The sequence below is a fragment of the Neofelis nebulosa genome, chromosome 6 (assembly GCF_028018385.1).
Source record: "Neofelis nebulosa isolate mNeoNeb1 chromosome 6, mNeoNeb1.pri, whole genome shotgun sequence".
In the NCBI taxonomy this organism is placed as follows: Eukaryota; Metazoa; Chordata; class Mammalia; order Carnivora; family Felidae; genus Neofelis; species Neofelis nebulosa.
The window spans coordinates 5,520,948-5,537,564 of record NC_080787.1 but is presented as its reverse complement, the minus strand read 5'-3'; the positions used below and the strand labels follow the sequence as shown (position 1 = coordinate 5,537,564).

Genomic DNA, 16,617 nt, shown 5'->3' with positions numbered 1-16,617 from the left:
ATTTTTTCAGGTGAAATTACACAATACTGCCAGACAGATAATATTTTGATCACGTCAGTGGGTCTCTGGTACTTACTGAATAAAAGTTAAGCTCCTTGCTCTGGCAGTGAAGACCCCTACAATGTATCTACTTTAAACTTGCCCTATTTACTAAATCTGACAAACTCAGTCTTTCTAGCTCTGTCAAACATTGCCCTATCCATGTGATAATAACAGCCCACAGCCAGAAGAAACCTTTTCCTCTCTGAGATTCCACACCCTTCAGCTCACCATTCACAAGGCATTTCTCATGGCACTGATTTATGTACATGTCTTATCGACTTTAGTACACTGAAACCCTAAGCCTAGGTATGTATGTATGTATGCATGTGCTTTATTTATTATTGGACACAGTAGGCACTTGAAAGTATTTTTCTACAATATGTCCTCCTCCACAGAAAAATATTTTAGGCTGGGAAGGAGCGGAAAGAATGAAAGGAGGCACAGTGGTCCCTTGTCAATCTCTATGACTTACACATGTACGCTGTCTAGTTTATCAAAAGCTTTCACATACATTTATCTCCATGACATAAACAAATACCAAAGGAAAATGAACAGTGTTTAAGATCAAGGCTATTAGGAAAAATTTAGAAAAACTAGAGGAAAGGAAATGGCTAGCTTTGCAAAAGTAACAAAAGATTAATTTAAGGAAATTTTAAAAGGCTAAAACAGATTAAATGGAGAAAGTCCATAGAATTTTGGAAAGCTACAGAAGTTCTAAATTAGACTCCAATGAGCAGAAATGAAGACAATGAAAGACTTCAGAGAAGTGGTACAGGGAGAGCCCCACGGTCTGCAGCGTCTCTAGTCAGTTTGCGGTGCTTCAGAGCACGAACCCAGAAAATACCATGTTGGTGACGCAACAAAACATGGTCTGAGATCCATGAGAAATGGAAACCATTTTCGGCACAGCTTGGTAAAGCTGGATGCTGGTGGCATCAGGAAGATGTTAAGTCTCTGAAGAACTCTGTAGAAGGTGATTTGGGTGAAAACAAGAGATATCACAAAATTCTTATTGTGGCTTCACATGTTGATACTTTGGATATTGTGGAGTAGGATTCCCAATGTGATTCTGAACAGATACATTTTCTCTGTCTACACTTGGATTCCCATCCTCATTGGCTGCCTCTGACCCTATCGTCCTATCCCCAACCAACACACCAGTTCTGAAAACATGAGTGAAATTTGTTATAAATATCTGGCATGACTCCTCTAACTTGGAGGAAGCTTAGCTGGTATAAGCTGTGGTGCAACTTGGCTCTGAATTGGGAGAGAGGCATACAGATGCTGTCTTAGCACTTTGTTAGGCCCAAGATAACTACGAGGTGAGAAACAAGCTGTTCAGCATCACAGGATTTCTATCAAAATTCATCATCATTTTGATCTGACTTGATCAATTCATTTATTTACCAGAACGTGAAAGGTTTATCCCATAAAAGGAGCAAAATTAATGTGAACAAATATAATACGGACCAAAGAATGGAGTTACATGGATGGAGCAATCTCACAAATCTAATTAGAAGCTGCTTAAGGCATTCTTACAAGTACTATGCTGGTGAAGAAAAATGGATTCTCCCACCCCAAATCTGACAACCCTAAGTATTTGGTAATAAATGCATTAGACTGACCCAGAATCTAGAACCTCAGAGAATTAGACACAAACACAAATAGCCTTAGAAAGTCCTCAGAAATCTAGACCACGTCAGATTTTCAGAGTTATGGAGGTCACCTCACTGGTGTACTAAATAAACGTTTATAGCACCTACACACAAGGCACAGTGGGGAGTATAATATGGCACAGATCTGACCAACTGGTGAAACATTCGTTATAGGCAAAATGGTCAGAGCAGCAGCCCCATCAGAGCCATCTCGCCAGGAGACGTCATCAAGTGCTGGCTGGAGGTGGTTAGCCAGTCTGGAGGCCCATTTCAGTCCAGTAGGTGAGAACAATCATTTCATGTCCTACCTCTTCCAGACAACTCTCCCAGAGCCTCCTATCAAACAAGCTGTTTCCCAGCCACCTCCTAGAATGTAGAAGACAATGCATCCCTCCAGACTCAGCCTTCTAACAAGATGGCATGTAGCGGTCAGTAAAGCCTCAGCCCCGTTCTGTGAGGAATGAACAACTCTGGCACGTACGACGTGGCTCACTGTGATAGAACTTTCTTTCCAACATGGCTCCTCCGGTGTTGAACAAGGTATGAAGTTCGGGTGAAGCCTTTCCCACATGTGTCGCACTGATAGGGTTTCTCACCAGTGTGGATTTTCTGATGTTCGATAAGGCTTCTACTCCGAGTGAAACTCCTGTCACACTCGTTACATGTGTAAGACGCGGGAGCCTCAACGTTTTCCCACCGGCTTTCCACCCTCCCCTGACTCTCCCAGGTCTCTGCACATTCACGATCCTGCACATTTTTATCGCCGTGGATCCTCTGGTGTCTGAGGAGATGTGAATTCCGCCTAAAAGCTTTGCCACACATGTTGCACTGGTACGGCTTCTCCCCTGTGTGGATTTTGTGATGTTCAAGGAGGCTGCAACTCTGGCTGAAGGTTTTCCCACACTCCTCACACTCGTAGGGCTTCTCCCCAGTGTGGGTTCTCTGGTGTTTGATGAGGTTTGAGCTGTGACTGAACACCTTGCCACATTCCTCACACTCATAGGGTTTCTCCCCAGTGTGGACTCTCTGATGGATGACGAGGGCAGAGCTCCCGATGAAGGTCTTGCCACAGTCTTCACACTCATAGGGTTTCTCCCCGGTGTGGATTCTCCTGTGTTTAGTCAGGCCTGAACTCTGAGCAAAACTCTTTCCACATTCATGACAGTAGTGCCTCCTACTTCCTGCGGCAGTTTTCTGCTTTCTCGGGAACCTGCCCTCCTGTTCGGCAGCTTCAGTGCCTTCAGGAATCTGGGCAGTGTCTTCACGCAGGGGGCGTGGTATTCCCCCGGACTCTTGTACCGGCCGGACCTCGTCCACAGGCAGGGCCCGGATCTCGGCCTCTGTTTCACCACCTGAAATAACAAAGGGCCACACGTGGTCAGTGATGCCCTGCCACGCAGGAAAGCTGTGACTGCAGTCCCACATACGCGGGGATGAGGGTTTCTGTACAATAACGAGGATGGGGACGAAGGGGAGAACGGGTGCTGGAGAGGAAGGAGACTGAGAACGGGCCTGGGGTCATTGGAAGCAGGGTGACGGGGGGTGGAGGAGGGTGGGAAGGCCCGTGCTGGGGACACTCGCAGAGGCTCTAAGTCCTGAGGACGAAGGCAGGGCCCTGCACTGGGGCTGGACTCGAGGAAGGCCGGGCAGATGGCAGCGGTAAGCAGGCACGCGCGAGGGCTTGGAAGTGTTCCGTGCGACACAAGGAGAGCAGGCACGTAGAAAGCGATCGTCGGTCAGGGACGGTCCTCTTGGCTCTTATCCCAGACGAAGGCAGGGGCCCCAACACGACGGGCTTCGGTGCTGACAGATCTGAGCCAGAGCTCCTGCTGCACCATGGTCGAGCTGCACGAGCTCAGACGGGTCAGGCTGTCCCGTTGTCCTGCACCCCGATCTCTAGCTCACTTCTCGCTCTCGCCCTACAGTCCCACGGCCCATTTCCTGAGGACACCCCAGCTCTCGTCCTGTGTCGGAACTAGCAACAGAGAGGGGACCGACGGTGACAGCCCTGCTATGAGCCAGGCCTGTGCTCGGGGCTCTACCTGCCGTGTCCCACTTAACCCGGCCAGGACGCAGCAGGAAAGGGAAGGGAGCCGGGCCGGGAGGGTTAAAGATCGGGTCACGCACGTGGTTAGTAGCTGGGTTCAGAAACGGTGGCTCTGAACGCAGACAGAATTCAGACAGCGTCTTACAGCCCAGTAGGTTCCAACCGACAAAGGAAGCCACGAAGGCCTACGACGAACCAGCCCCCGTCAGTCTTACCCGGGGAGGTCGGGCCGCCGGGGTTCTCCCGCCCTTCATCTCCGTGGAAGCTCCCCCGAGAGGAATCCAGCTGCGCCCAGCCAGAGGAGAAAGCCAGGGCCACGTCTTCCGTTTTCAGCAAGCCCTGAAACGGCACACGGGCCTCCTAGTTCCTCTTACCCAGAGTCCCTCCCGGAGCCGGGTGCTGCGCAGAGGGGCTCAGGCGGTGAGGGGACAGTCCCCGAAGGCTCCGCAGACCAAGCCAGCGCGGCACCTAACGCTACTTCTCCCGGTCTTAAGTGACGGCTTCATCAACAAAACCACTGCGGAAGTAGAGTGACAGCACGTGAGGACAGGGGTCTCCACACAAGTGCTCCAGACACTGCTGTCTCCACGCAAATACCCCGGGCGCCCGCGTCTCCACGCAAATACCCCGGGCGCCCGCGTCTCCACACAAATGATCCGGACACCAGGGCGGAAGGTAAAGAGATTTGGAAAACGAAGGCCACGCCACTGCAAGGACCGGAACTGACCCCCACTAGCGATGGTGGCTCATTTGTATTAACAGTTATTCAGATACAGTGAAACGTGGGTCTGAAGTGAGGAAAGTCAGGGAAGCCAATGGACACCACAGAGCCTCCAGGGCGTGAAGGACCGGGTAAGAAGTTCAGTCCAGTTTAAGCACAGACTGTTGCGATCGTGTGACTAGTTGAGACACGTGGGCATGCCGTATCCGTCCCGGCAAGCTAAGGGACCACGTGGTTACCCCCCGGTAACAGGGCAGGAAAGCAAAAGAAAACCTTCCGAACAAAAGCACCATCACCACAAAAGCTTCAGTTTGCTTTTGCAGAATCACCGTTACTGATGAAGAAGATCCCACTGAAGAAGGGGCTGGCCAAGCACACGGAGTAGGGGTCTGGCAAACGGCACCCAAGCTAGTCATGAAATAGGACAAGGCTCCCAACTAGGCACCAGGAAGTCAGACAGCGACAGACGACACTAGCATACACGAGAAAGTTGACATCCCATCTGGCATTTGGCTGGAGGATGTAGACGGGGAGAGGGCGACCCTCCCAGGATGCACCACGGTAGCGAAGGGCAGGGAGGGGCTCCGGCTCACCTGGGGCTCTGGGGGCAGCCTGGCCGCCACCACTGCGTCTCCTCTGCAGCGCCCTCCCGGGGCAAGCCCAGGACCCTGGAGAACTAGGAAGGAAAGAAGCTCTGGATGAGACGTCCCTGGCACTCAGCCTCCCTCCCTGGCCTGCGGAATCCAAGCTCAAACACTGGGCCTGGAACTTCGTACAGAGTGTGTCTTCCCAAAGGCCCGATCCCTACCCACTCCAGTCCCGGGGCCTAGAGACCTGTGCTGTGCTCTGCCGACACACAAAATCTATGCAAAAACGGCAGGATCCTTGGAAGGGATGGTGAGTTTAAACCACATAAAACAAGCTTTTCATCTGAAGATACTCTGGGTTTTGCTTGCGAAGGGGAGAAGAGTAAGGTTTTGGTTAAAATGCCTTTAGGGGTCATTAAGGGCTTTCTGCTTTGGTTTGGAAGAACTAGAGTCAAAATAAAGCTGGAACCAGAAGGCAGAAATGGGCATCTGCTTGTACAGAACTTGCTCAGCGTCCAGAAGAACCCGCGGTCTCCCTGGAGGAGGCAAACTTTACATGGAGCACAAAACAGCTGGTTTAGCTACAGCCTGTGTTGGAAGTCAGGACTGCGTGTTGGCCGGCGTCTCAGTGCTGTGTGTCTTGGGACACGTTCAGGGCACGTGAGAAGACACCGCAGGACATACAGCCAGTCCTGTGGAGTAAATCCTGCTATTTTCATAAGAGACCCAGGGTTTAGACATTTATACTCTAATCCGCGGTAGTCCTGTGGTCTGTGGGAGATTCCGACGGGCTTTACAGAGTCTGTTCGTTTTCTTCTTGGCACTTACCACTACCGGAAGCTGTACTGTTGTGTGTATGTGCTGTCTTCCCCACTCGAATGTAAACCCCAGTGCCACCAGGAAGGACTCTGTCTCACCAGCGGCCGGTCCTCAGCACCAACCACACTGGCTACCACGTAGGAGGCAGAATTACGTGTTACATGAATGGGGAACCGATTCTTTCCAAACCACCGTTTCAAATTTCCCTTTCAGTCTCAAAGTGGAGTCCGTCAGTGATGGCCAAATAAAGTCGCGGCCAGCGCCCCTATCAGATGATCGTCAGTGAAGCTGGACGAAGTCTGCAGGCTCACGCGCCCAGAAGAGAACACTCACCTGTGCCTGGTAAGGCCCGTGATCCCAGAGATTCATGCTTGAGCAGAGCCCTCACCGGCGGGAACTGGGGACTCCGTGATCCGCGGGAAGGTGTCAGTGCTCCCATCTCGCAACAGACAAGCTCTTGGCCCTGGCCACCACCTGGGACCTAGAGGTTATTCATTCGTTTTCATTATTTGTCAGACATTTCTGGAGCACTTCCCACGTGCCTCACAGTTTCCAGGGCCACGAAAAACATTAACTCAGGTAACACAGACAACAACCTTGAGGTGGGTACCGTTACCGTGATCATTTCACCGATGAGGAAGCGAAGGCACACACAGTGTAAGCAGTTTTCCCAAGGTCACCCAGCTAATAAGTGGCGGTGCTAGGATGGGCACTCGGGCAGAGGGACCCCAGAGCCCGGGCTCTTTGCCATTACCAGGTGCTCCCGCGTTGTATACGTCGTGCTTTTACAAAGACTTTTGGGAACCGGTGCTCGCTCTCAAAATACTCCTATCTTATCTGACAAGTGAGGGTAATAATTTCTCGTTTATAGGGTTTTGTTATTGGTTTTGAGAACCAAGAAAGATCACAGAATGTGAAATCACCTAACGCAGGACACACGGTCTATCCCCACTAAAAGGTGGCTTCCGTGCATTTATGGGCAAATTGCACTTGTCAAGTTACTTTCTCACGTGCAGCTCAGAACTCCCCACATCTTCTGTAATGACTGAGGAGGCTGAAGCTAAGAGACTTGAAACGCCTTCGCTGTGAAGGGCCCGCGGGCAGTGGGCCCCAGTGCAGACCCGTACCTCCTGGTCAGTGGTTAGGAGGCTCTGGCTGCAGTCCCCTGAAGGAACATTAACTGGTGCACAGAGGACACCACCTTAGAACAGACTGGCAAAGCAAGAAGAGGCGGGGAGATCAACCTGTTTTCCACCAGGGGTGTTCTCTAGCCTGGGGTCCTTGGACTCCTCCCATGTGGTCCATGAACTTGGAATAGGAAAGGAGTAGTTTTATTGTTACCAGCCTCTAAGGGAACGTGGCCTTCCCTTCTATTATAAATTGAAGCAGCAATCATGTGGCATAAGCCACGGCACTTCGCCACCAAGAGAAATTGCAGATGTTTTGGGGCGCCTGGGTGGCTCAGTTCGAGCCCCGCATCGGGCTCTGCTCTGACACCTTAGAGCCTGGATGGAGGCTGCTTTGGATTCTGTGTCTCCCTCTCTCTCTCTGCCCCTTCCCCGCTCATGCTCTGTCTCTCTCAAAAATAAACACTTAAAATTTTTTAAAAAGAAAAATTGCAGATGTTTTCACACCACATTACAGCACAACGAACAGTGTCAAAGTCACTCATGCTTCTAACGACTTTGAAACTGCACCTGGGCTATTGGGCCTGTGCCCAGGTCTTACTGATTAGTGCAACATTTTTAAAAAACGCACGCATAACGTTGTCACTAGTTTGTTTAATGCTTTGCTGGCTGTATTTCAAGATAATCGAGTTCTTCTGTGATCCTTCATGTATCTAAAAATTCTGTTACGAGGAGGGGCCCAGGGACTCCACCCGAGTGGCAGAGAGAGAGAGAGAGAGAGAGAGAGACAGAGACAGAGACGGAGAAGTTCCGATGTTGACGGCACGCCCCGCCCTCGCCCCGAGACTTGGGTTAGAAACCGGGCTCGGGGCCTCTACCTGCGGTGTCGGCGCCTCCAGCTGTCTCTGCAAGTGCTCCAGGAGCACCACCACCTCGTCCCCGCTCTCCGGGTGCTGTCCCCGCACCCAGGCCTGGAGCTCGGCGGGCAGGATGGTCAGGAACTGCTCCAGCACCAGCAGCTCCAGGATCTGCTCCTTGCTGTGTATATCCGGGCTCAGCCACTGGCGGCACAGCTCGCGGAGCCGGCGCAGCGCCTCGCGGGGCCCCTCGGCCTCAGGGTAGCGGAAGCCCCGGAAGCGCCGGCGCGAGCGCTCGGGGCCGGGGGCCGGGCTGCCGGGAGCGGCCGTGGGGACGTCCTCCTCCTCCTCCTCCACCTTCACGGTCAGGATGCCCGTCAGCAACCCCGGCCGCTCCTCTGCAGTGCCGGCATCCAAGGTCGCGCTCGCCTTCGACTCCCCGGCCATCCCGGACCTGGCGCTGGCGGACGGCTGCGCTTCTCGGGACGTAAGTCGTGCGTAAGTCACTCCTACGGCTTTCCGCGGCCGGAGCCGTCCTCAGCTCCCGCCCCGGGCCCCGCAGCCAGTCTCCGCGCCGCCGGCCGGAATCCGCTGGCGCCCTCGGCGCGGGAGAGCGGGAGCGCGGGGCCGGAAGCCGGGCCGAGCCACTTCCTGGGCCCTCTAGGACGCGTCTCTTGGTGGCGGCCCGTTAACCCTCCGGCTCTCGGGCCGCCGCCGGCGAGACGGCAAGAGAGGACGGGGGGAGGGGCTGTGGTTTATGCTTGGCTGAAGCCGACGTCTCACGTTGCAGCGAACGCGGGCCCGCTGGGCCCTCAGAGTTCTGGCCTGAGGCTTTCCCCCGCGGCCGTGGACGTCACTGGGCCAGGCTGGGAGAGCAGCGGCTGCACCTGAGCCTGACCAGCTCCGCCTCTCCTGCGAGGCCTGCCGGCGGGAAGACCCTCCCCGCCTCTGACTTCGTCCTCACTTCCATGCATCCTTAACACCTTGTCCGCGTGAACCGCCACCAGCGCCATTGGGATCCTTCCTGCAAAAGCAACCCGAGATCCCCAACGGCCCCCACCAGTTACCACTTTCTATTTTCTGTGGCCTCCCCTCGGGCAGCCAGGCTTGTGCTGCTCCCTGCTTCCAGCCACTCCCGTGTCTTTGACCAGGGGACCCTGTTCACTCCTGGTCGCTCTCTTCTTGTTCCTTCCAGTTCCCATTCACACTCTATCACAGTGAAAGCTACACACTCTCAAGCCACATTACCTGGGCTCCTAATCCTGGCTTTATTTACCACTTACTAGCTGAGTGACCGCAGTTAACTATATAACCTCTCTGTGCCTGACTTTCTGAATCTATAACTGAGGATAGTAATAGATAGGGCTGTGAGCAGTTGGTGAGGTTTTTTATGTAAAGCTCTTAAAATAATGGCTAGCCTGTAATAAGCTAGGCCTACCCTAAAACGGTAGGAAGCCCTGAGATTCCTTTGAGCCAAAGGAGGCTAGATTTTAAGCCAGAAGTGACAGCAGTTATTTTGCTGGACTGAGAAGTCAGTGAGTCTGCTTTCTACTCAGAATGTAAGTTTGGTAGATGTTTTTTAAGTGAAAAAATATCATGGTAGTACCTTCCTGAGTTTTAATTCCTCAGTCTATCTCTTCTATTAATCTCCTGGCCTGGGCATGATTACCCGGTGGGCACACTCAGCTACCTCCACCCCTGCCCAGTCCTAGGGTCTGGCAGCTGCTCACCCCCGGGCCCCTGGTACTCAAGGGCGGCAGGTGCAACCACTTCTCCAGTCTTACATTGGTTCCTGTGTAGACTGGGGTGCGCATTTGAAAGTAAATGCCTTATGCCTTTTGCTGTCAACGCTTAAAAAAGCCGTGTACCAGTGGACCCCTGCAGTTCAAACCCATGTTGTTCAAGGGTCAGCTGTTCTTCATTTAGTCCCATTGCTCCTGCCTTTATCAGGGTAAGAAACATAGGTTGTAGTCATAATACAAGTGTTTGTTTCCTCTTCCCAACATAGATTTCAGTAATCTGGAGCATAGCCATGAGATAACTCCTGTAAAAACACTGTAAAATGTAAATCAGAGCACTGTGTGGAAGTGCAAATATGAGCAGCTGGAGGGGACTGTCAGGTTATGTAAGTGTCATTAGTGAATGACTGCTTTTGTTGCTTGGTGAGTAAAGGTGACCCGCATATTTGTAAAGGCCATAAGCAAATGTAATTTGGAGGGATGTTTAATTCCAGCTTGTTCTCAGAGTTCTATATAACTTGTGTGTTAGGAATTTCTTAGTAATAAGTATAGATTGTGACAAACTAATGTTATGTGCTTACTGCTGAGATACCATAAGAATTATATTCCACCCCTGTGATCTGCCAAACAGAATTACCATAAATCTAATCATGAGGACATTATCAGATAAATTGAAACTGTCAGACATTTTACAAAACAATCACCCCGGACTCAGCAAAACTGTGTCAAGTAATATTTAAAAAGTGGATGTAGAAGTGTAGGTAGAGAAACTATTCTAGATTAAACAGACTAATAAGTAATCACAATCAAATGCATTTAAGGAAACTTGACTGAATTTTAATCCCATTTTAAAGACATTATTGAGGGGTGCTTAGGTGGCTTGGTCGGTTAAGCGTCTCACTTCGGCTCAGGTTATGATCTCCCGGTTTGTGGGTTGAAGCCCCACAGTGGGGCTGGAGCCTGCTTTGGATTCTGTGTCTCAGACTCTGTGCCCTCCCCCATTTGTGCTCTGTTGGCTCTCTTTCTCTCAAAAATAAATAAACATCAAAAAAATTTAAAGACATTATTGGAACAATTGAGGAATTTTGAACATATCCTGCATATTAGATAACACTACCTAATATTTAATGATAATATTAAATTTCTTTAGAATAATGATGGCAGGGGCGCCTGGGTGGCGCAGTCGGTTAAGCGTCCGACTTCAGCCAGGTCACGATCTCGCGCTCCGTGAGTTCGAGCCCCGCGTCAGGCTCTGGGCTGATGGCTTGGAGCCTGGAGCCTGTTTCCGATTCTGCGTCTCCCTCTCTCTCTGCCCCTCCCCCGTTCATGCTCTGTCTCTCTCTGTCCCAAAAATAAATAAAAAACGTTGAAAAAAAAAATTAAAAAAAAAAAAAAAAGAATAATGATGGCATTGTGGTTGTGAAGGAGAATTGTCCTTCTTAGACATTGATTAGTGGAGTATTTATGGGTGAAGCATCATAATGTCTAACTTTCAGTGAGTAAGAAACACAATCTTAACAATTAGTGAATCTAGGTAAAGGATATGCCGGTGTTTAACTTTTCTGTAGGTTTGAAAGTTTTTTTTTAATATTTGGGGGAAATTTATGTAAAACAATTTTGAGAAATTTTGAGAAAGATCTTTCAATACATTTCTGTGCTCTATCTGAATGGATATTTGCTCATCTATAAGTAAAATTAAGAAAATAAGAGACTCTCACCACCAAAAGTTATGGTAGGCATTTATTTTTATTCCTATTGTCATATTTTTTACACCACTGCTTTCTCTACTAAATCAGAGGTCAACAAACTACTGCCTACAGACCAAATTGTTCCCCTGCCTGTTTTTGTATGGCCTTAGCAAGAAATTTTATATTTTTAAATTATAGGGGAAAAATCAGAAGAAGAATAAAAGTTTGTGATATGTGAAAATTAAAGAAATTCAAATTTCAGTGTCTATAAGGAGTTTTATTAGAACACATTCATGTTCATTTACATATTGTCTATAGCTGCTTTCACTCTACAGTGGTAGAACTGCAATTCAGCAAAATATTATTCCTCAAAAAAAATTTTTATACTCTTAGGGTGCCTGGGTGGCTCAGTCAGTTAAGTGTCCAACTTCAGATCAGGTCATGATCTCACAGTTGGAGAGTTTGAGCCCCGTGTCAGGCTCTGTGCTGACAGCCTGGCGCCTCCTTTGGATTCTGTCTGTCTGTCTCTCTCTCTCAGTCCCTCCTCTGCTTATGCTCTGTCTCTCTCTGTCTCTCAAAAATAAGTAAGTGTTAAAAGTTTTGGGGGGCGCCTGGGTAGCTCAGTCAGTTAAACATCCAACTTTGGCTCGGGTCATGATCACACAGTTTGTGGGTTCGAGTCCCGCATCACACTCTGTGCTGATAGCTTGCAGCCTGGAGCCTGCTTCAGATTCTGTGTCTCCCTGTCTCTCTCTGCCCCTCCCCCGCTCACACTCTGTCTCCCTCTCTCTCTCTCTCAAAAATAAATAAACATTAAAAGTATTTTAAAAAATTTATTCTTCCCGTTAGAAGACCTGTGTTACAAAAATGTATTTAATTATATATTTTAACAAAATTAACTTTTATTCAGTTTCTAATCAAATACTATAATACTTTATTTTCTTTCATTAAAAAACGTAAGTATTTACAATTTTATCAGTTTGGGAAGACAAACAGAATAAAAATGGAGAAAAGTGATCAAAAGACAAATTCAATGATAGAATAAATATAGCCTATTTAAATGCCTGCCTGGCCCTGTTGGCTGCTGCCGGAGTGAATTCTCAGCCTCAGAATTAGCATAGTTCAAAATCTCCTTCAGCTTCAAAACGTCCAAGGGAGAGATTTTGGTGACTTCAAAGAAGATCTGGTGAGAATACTTGGAATGCAGAGTCTCCAGCTTATTGCAAGGACACAAAATCAGCAGGATGTTCAACTGGTTGATCAAGGGGTGAAGATCAGAGGTCTTGTAGCCACCGTAATACTCAATGGTAGGAGCCCAGTGTCTGAACTTTTTCACGTAGACGGCCAGGAGGAAGGAGTCAGCAGCTAGCTTGGAAGGACTTTCCAGGATATAGTCCTATTCCTGCAGTCATCTCACATATGAAGCGGCATGGGGTCAATGCCTTCGTGCTGGCATGGAGATACCTAGTATATCTGCACAGGAAGTGATAGGCGATGGGAATACTGATATCAAGTTTGAGAGTTTGCAGTTTGCCAACTTCCATGCATCTTGCTGATAAATTTATAAAAATCTAATTTTATCCTATTCGATTTAATTTCCCACTTCACTGTTTAGAGTCTTAGCATCAGGAAAGCACTTATACCTAAATTCTGATTTAGTTTTTGTCACTTTCCAAGTCTGTTAAATAACTGAGGTCAACTTAACTACAGACAACCAAGGTGATGGTAATGCCTATGTACCTTTTAAGCTAAGAGGGAAATGATCTTGCATGAAATGCTAGCCATTTCAGACAGTGAACACAGTGTATGCATAAACTGGTTCCCAACCACAAAATTCCTGAAGAAATTAACCAAATTAGGAGACATCTACAAGACGGGGTTGGATGCTTCCCTGCATTTCAAGGGTAGAAACGTCTGTGAATTTTAAGAATTAAAATCATGCCTCTGGTCTTCACTTGGCTCAGAGGCTGAGCTTAAACTTTTTGATTCCAAAAGTTCTGGTGCTTGCTTCCAGTAGGAACAGTGGGGTTTTGAAGTCAATAAACGTGCTTCCGCCATGAAACTGGTGGACAGGTTCCTTTCTAAGGGATCAACAAAAGGAGCACGGGAAGTAAGGGGCTCCCACCAAGGGGTGACGATAAAGAGGACCGAGGGGAGCATGGAGACTTGAAGGGTATCAAGATGGTTAAAGGCGAATACCCAAGAGGAGTAGGAGACGTTTGAACAGTATAAGGGTCACTGGCGCAAATTCCTCTATTTGCGTCCCCGAGGGCCAAGGGCAGCGCAGGCAAATCGGAACCGCGAGAGGCGCGGCGCATCTCCACCAAATGCCCCAGAGAAACCTTACGGCCTGACGCCTTCCGCCCTCGCCCGCGCGCCACGCCTTCTCCTACCAACCCACCGGAAGCGGAAGCCTTGCGGGCACCGTTGCTGTGGCGCCTGCGTGGGCGGGAAGTGCCGCTCGTACGCAGTCTCCGTGGCCACTGCTCGGCGTTGGCCGTTTGGTTGCCGGTGGAGGCGTGGCTCATGGCCCCGGTGTCCCAGTCCCGCTATCCCGAGGACGCCGCCGGCTCTCGGAGGCGGCGACGCAGCTCTGTGGGGAGCCCGCCGTCCGCGGTGGCCAGACGCTTCCCTTGTGGAGGCCGCTCCCGCTCTCACTCCCGCGGCCGCGAGGGCCTCAGGCCTTCGTGGGGGGTGTCGGGCGTTGGCGACCCGAGTCCGCTGGGCCGATCTGAGTCTCGGGCACAGCCTTCGGGGCCCCGCAACTACGCGTTCTCGTCCTCTTCCGTCCACTCTGGCGGATACCGCTTCCATCACCACCACTATGCGGGCGACCTGCAGTGGGCCAAAGAGTATGAGAAGGAGAAGGAGAGCTATCGTCAGAGGTGGCTGAAAGAGAGAGAGAGGATTGGGGAGCTGGGAGCTCCTGAGGTGTGGGGGCTCTCTCCAAAGTTTCCTGAGCCGGATTCTGATGAACATACCCCAGTGGAGAATGAAGAGGTAAAGAGTCAGGAGACCAGCAGTTCAGATTCCAGCTCCGAAGAAAAGGGGAATACCAGTCGTTCAAAAAGCAAGAAAAAAAGAAAGAAAAAGTCTAAAACGAAACATAGGAAACATTCTGATAATAGTGATAGTAATTCAGACTCCAACATTAATTCTAGTTCTGATGATAAAAAGAGGGCCAAAAGAGCCAAGAAGAAGGAAAAGAAGAAGAAACACAGGGCAAAAAGAACCAAGAAAAAGAAGAATAAGAAGACTAAGAAAGAATCCAGCGACTCAAGCTTTAAAGATTCAGAAGGGGAGTTGCCAGAAGATACCTGGATTGAGCAGTCAAAGATTACAGATACCATGGATCTAATAGGTCCAGAAGCACCTGTAATACATATCTCTCAAGATGAGAAACCTTTGAACTATGGCCATGCTCTGCTCCCAGGTGAAGGTGCAGCAATGGCTGAATATGTGAAAGCTGGAAAGCGAATCCCACGAAGAGGTGAAATTGGGCTGACAAGTGAAGAGATTGCTTCATTTGAATGCTCAGGTTATGTCATGAGTGGTAGCAGGCATCGTAGAATGGAGGCTGTACGACTGCGTAAAGAGAACCAGATCTACAGTGCTGATGAGAAGAGAGCTCTTGCATCCTTTAACCAAGAAGAAAGACGAAAGAGAGAGAATAAGATTCTAGCCAGTTTCCGAGAGATGGTGTACAGAAAGACAAGAGGGAAAGATGACAAGTAAGGACTTTGTGTTGTACAGTGGGACTTTAACAACAATTTTATGTAATCAAAACAATATGAAAAGACTTAACGGTGCTACTGTATCTATGATGTTAGAAAGTCCTTCAAGAAAAAGCTGCTGAGATCTGTATTTATTTTTAACTTAATATGTGCACATAGTTTGAAAAATATTCAAATGCTATAGTAGAAGTTAATAAAAGGTCTTTTACCCTAGTCGCTAATTCTTCTCCCCAAAGAAATCTTTTTGATGTCTTTTATGTCTGTTCAAAGTTCTGTGTCTATGCAAGCATATTTCAGGATAAAGGCTGGCGATATTAACCTGAAGGTTATTTTCCCTTTTGCTCTGATTTCTCTCTCTCTTGAAGGGCCTTATGGAGCCCTTCATTTGCCCCAAGGAAGACCAGAAGAACCCCAGAAAGAAGAGAGGATTCAATTGAATGTAGACTTCTGGTTGCAATTAACAGCTGGTGTTAAAAAGTAAAGATTTACTGGCTCATGAAATTGCAAAGTCCTCCAGGAGAATGGGTGTCCTGTGTGGCTTTATGCGACTTTGGCTTTCTTCTTCATCATGGGTCATTTTCCTCCTGAGGCTAGTTTCCCTTAAATAACAAAAAGGCTGCCAAAGGTCCTGGATTTGATTATATACTTCCTGGTCCACCTCTGAAGAAAGAACATTTCTGTCTTGGCATTCCAAATAAGGATCCTGAGATTCACCCTGATTGGATTAGCTTAAGTTACATGCCTACTCTCAAAAAAATGTACTGTTGCCATGGAAATAGGCCCACTCCTGGAGCTATAGGTATAGTCAGTTTATAGGCTACATACATGGGGAAGAACTGGAAGGCAGATAGGCAACGAAAAAAATGCCAAATATAGTTGTGAATGATTTCTAAAAACCAATACATGTGCTGAAAGCCAAAATTTTGCTGAAGCTTGGCTTTGAATATTGGGGAATAGCTGATTGGAGGGGACATAGGGTTTATCCATAAAATAGATACAAAGAAGAAAAGATGAAGGTCCATGGTGCTTGGGTCTTCCAAAGAGTGGATTAGCTGCCACCTTAGACTAAGAGGACAAGGAAAGAAATGAGAAGGTATAAAGAAGAATGCAGTTGGTGGAGCTCATGGAAAGGAGATCAGGAGGGACCTCATGGACAACAGAGTTGACATTGAGAACCTGGCTAGCAGCAGTACTGGAGAAGACTTTAGAGTGAGCTCCACTCATGGTCTCTCATAAACCTTTGTTTTTATCCAGTGACATCTGCCTGAAGTTTAAGATTTCATTTCATCACTAGGCAAACTACCTCATTTGAAAAGGGGCCCTGTGGCGCACCTGGGTGGTTCAGTTCAGTTAGCATCCGCTCCACCTCTTGATTTCAGCTCAGGTCACGATCCCAGGACTTGGGCCCCATGTCAGCCCCATGTCAGGCTTGGGATTCTCTCTCCCTCTCTTTCTGCCCCTCTCCCTGGCTCATGCACTATCTCTTAAGAAGAAGGGGAAGTAGAAGCGAGGAGAAGGAGAAGAAAAAGAGAGTAAACTCCCTTTTCAAGGCTCAAGACCCTACTAAGCCCCACAGAACTGAAGGTGAAGGGGTTCTAGAA

General features: G+C 48.8%; 2 protein-coding genes and 1 long non-coding RNA gene across 3 annotated transcripts; 2 read left to right on the top strand and 1 right to left on the bottom strand.

Annotated features, from left to right (window-relative positions):
- Positions 1–658: 658 nt before the first annotated feature.
- On the bottom strand, positions 659–8,538 carry ZKSCAN4 (zinc finger with KRAB and SCAN domains 4). The gene is made up of 5 exons (XM_058732692.1): positions 7,877–8,538; positions 6,205–6,352; positions 5,059–5,141; positions 3,960–4,083; positions 659–3,049 (listed from the first exon to the last, which is right to left on the bottom strand). The coding sequence occupies exons 1-5, from the start codon at positions 8,300–8,302 to the stop codon at positions 2,187–2,189; spliced, it is 1,644 nt and encodes a 547-aa protein (XP_058588675.1). The 5' UTR covers positions 8,303–8,538; the 3' UTR covers positions 659–2,186.
- On the top strand, positions 5,137–7,492 carry LOC131513606 (uncharacterized). The gene is made up of 2 exons (XR_009262672.1): positions 5,137–6,213; positions 6,743–7,492. It is a non-coding gene; the product is annotated as an uncharacterized LOC131513606 (long non-coding RNA).
- A 5,159-nt stretch (positions 8,539–13,697) lies between the features above and the next one.
- NKAPL (NFKB activating protein like) lies at positions 13,698–15,237 on the top strand. Its single transcript, XM_058732712.1, has one exon. It carries the CDS (start codon positions 13,809–13,811, stop codon positions 15,015–15,017), a length of 1,209 nt encoding a protein of 402 aa, XP_058588695.1. The 5' UTR covers positions 13,698–13,808; the 3' UTR covers positions 15,018–15,237.
- Positions 15,238–16,617: the final 1,380 nt, after the last annotated feature.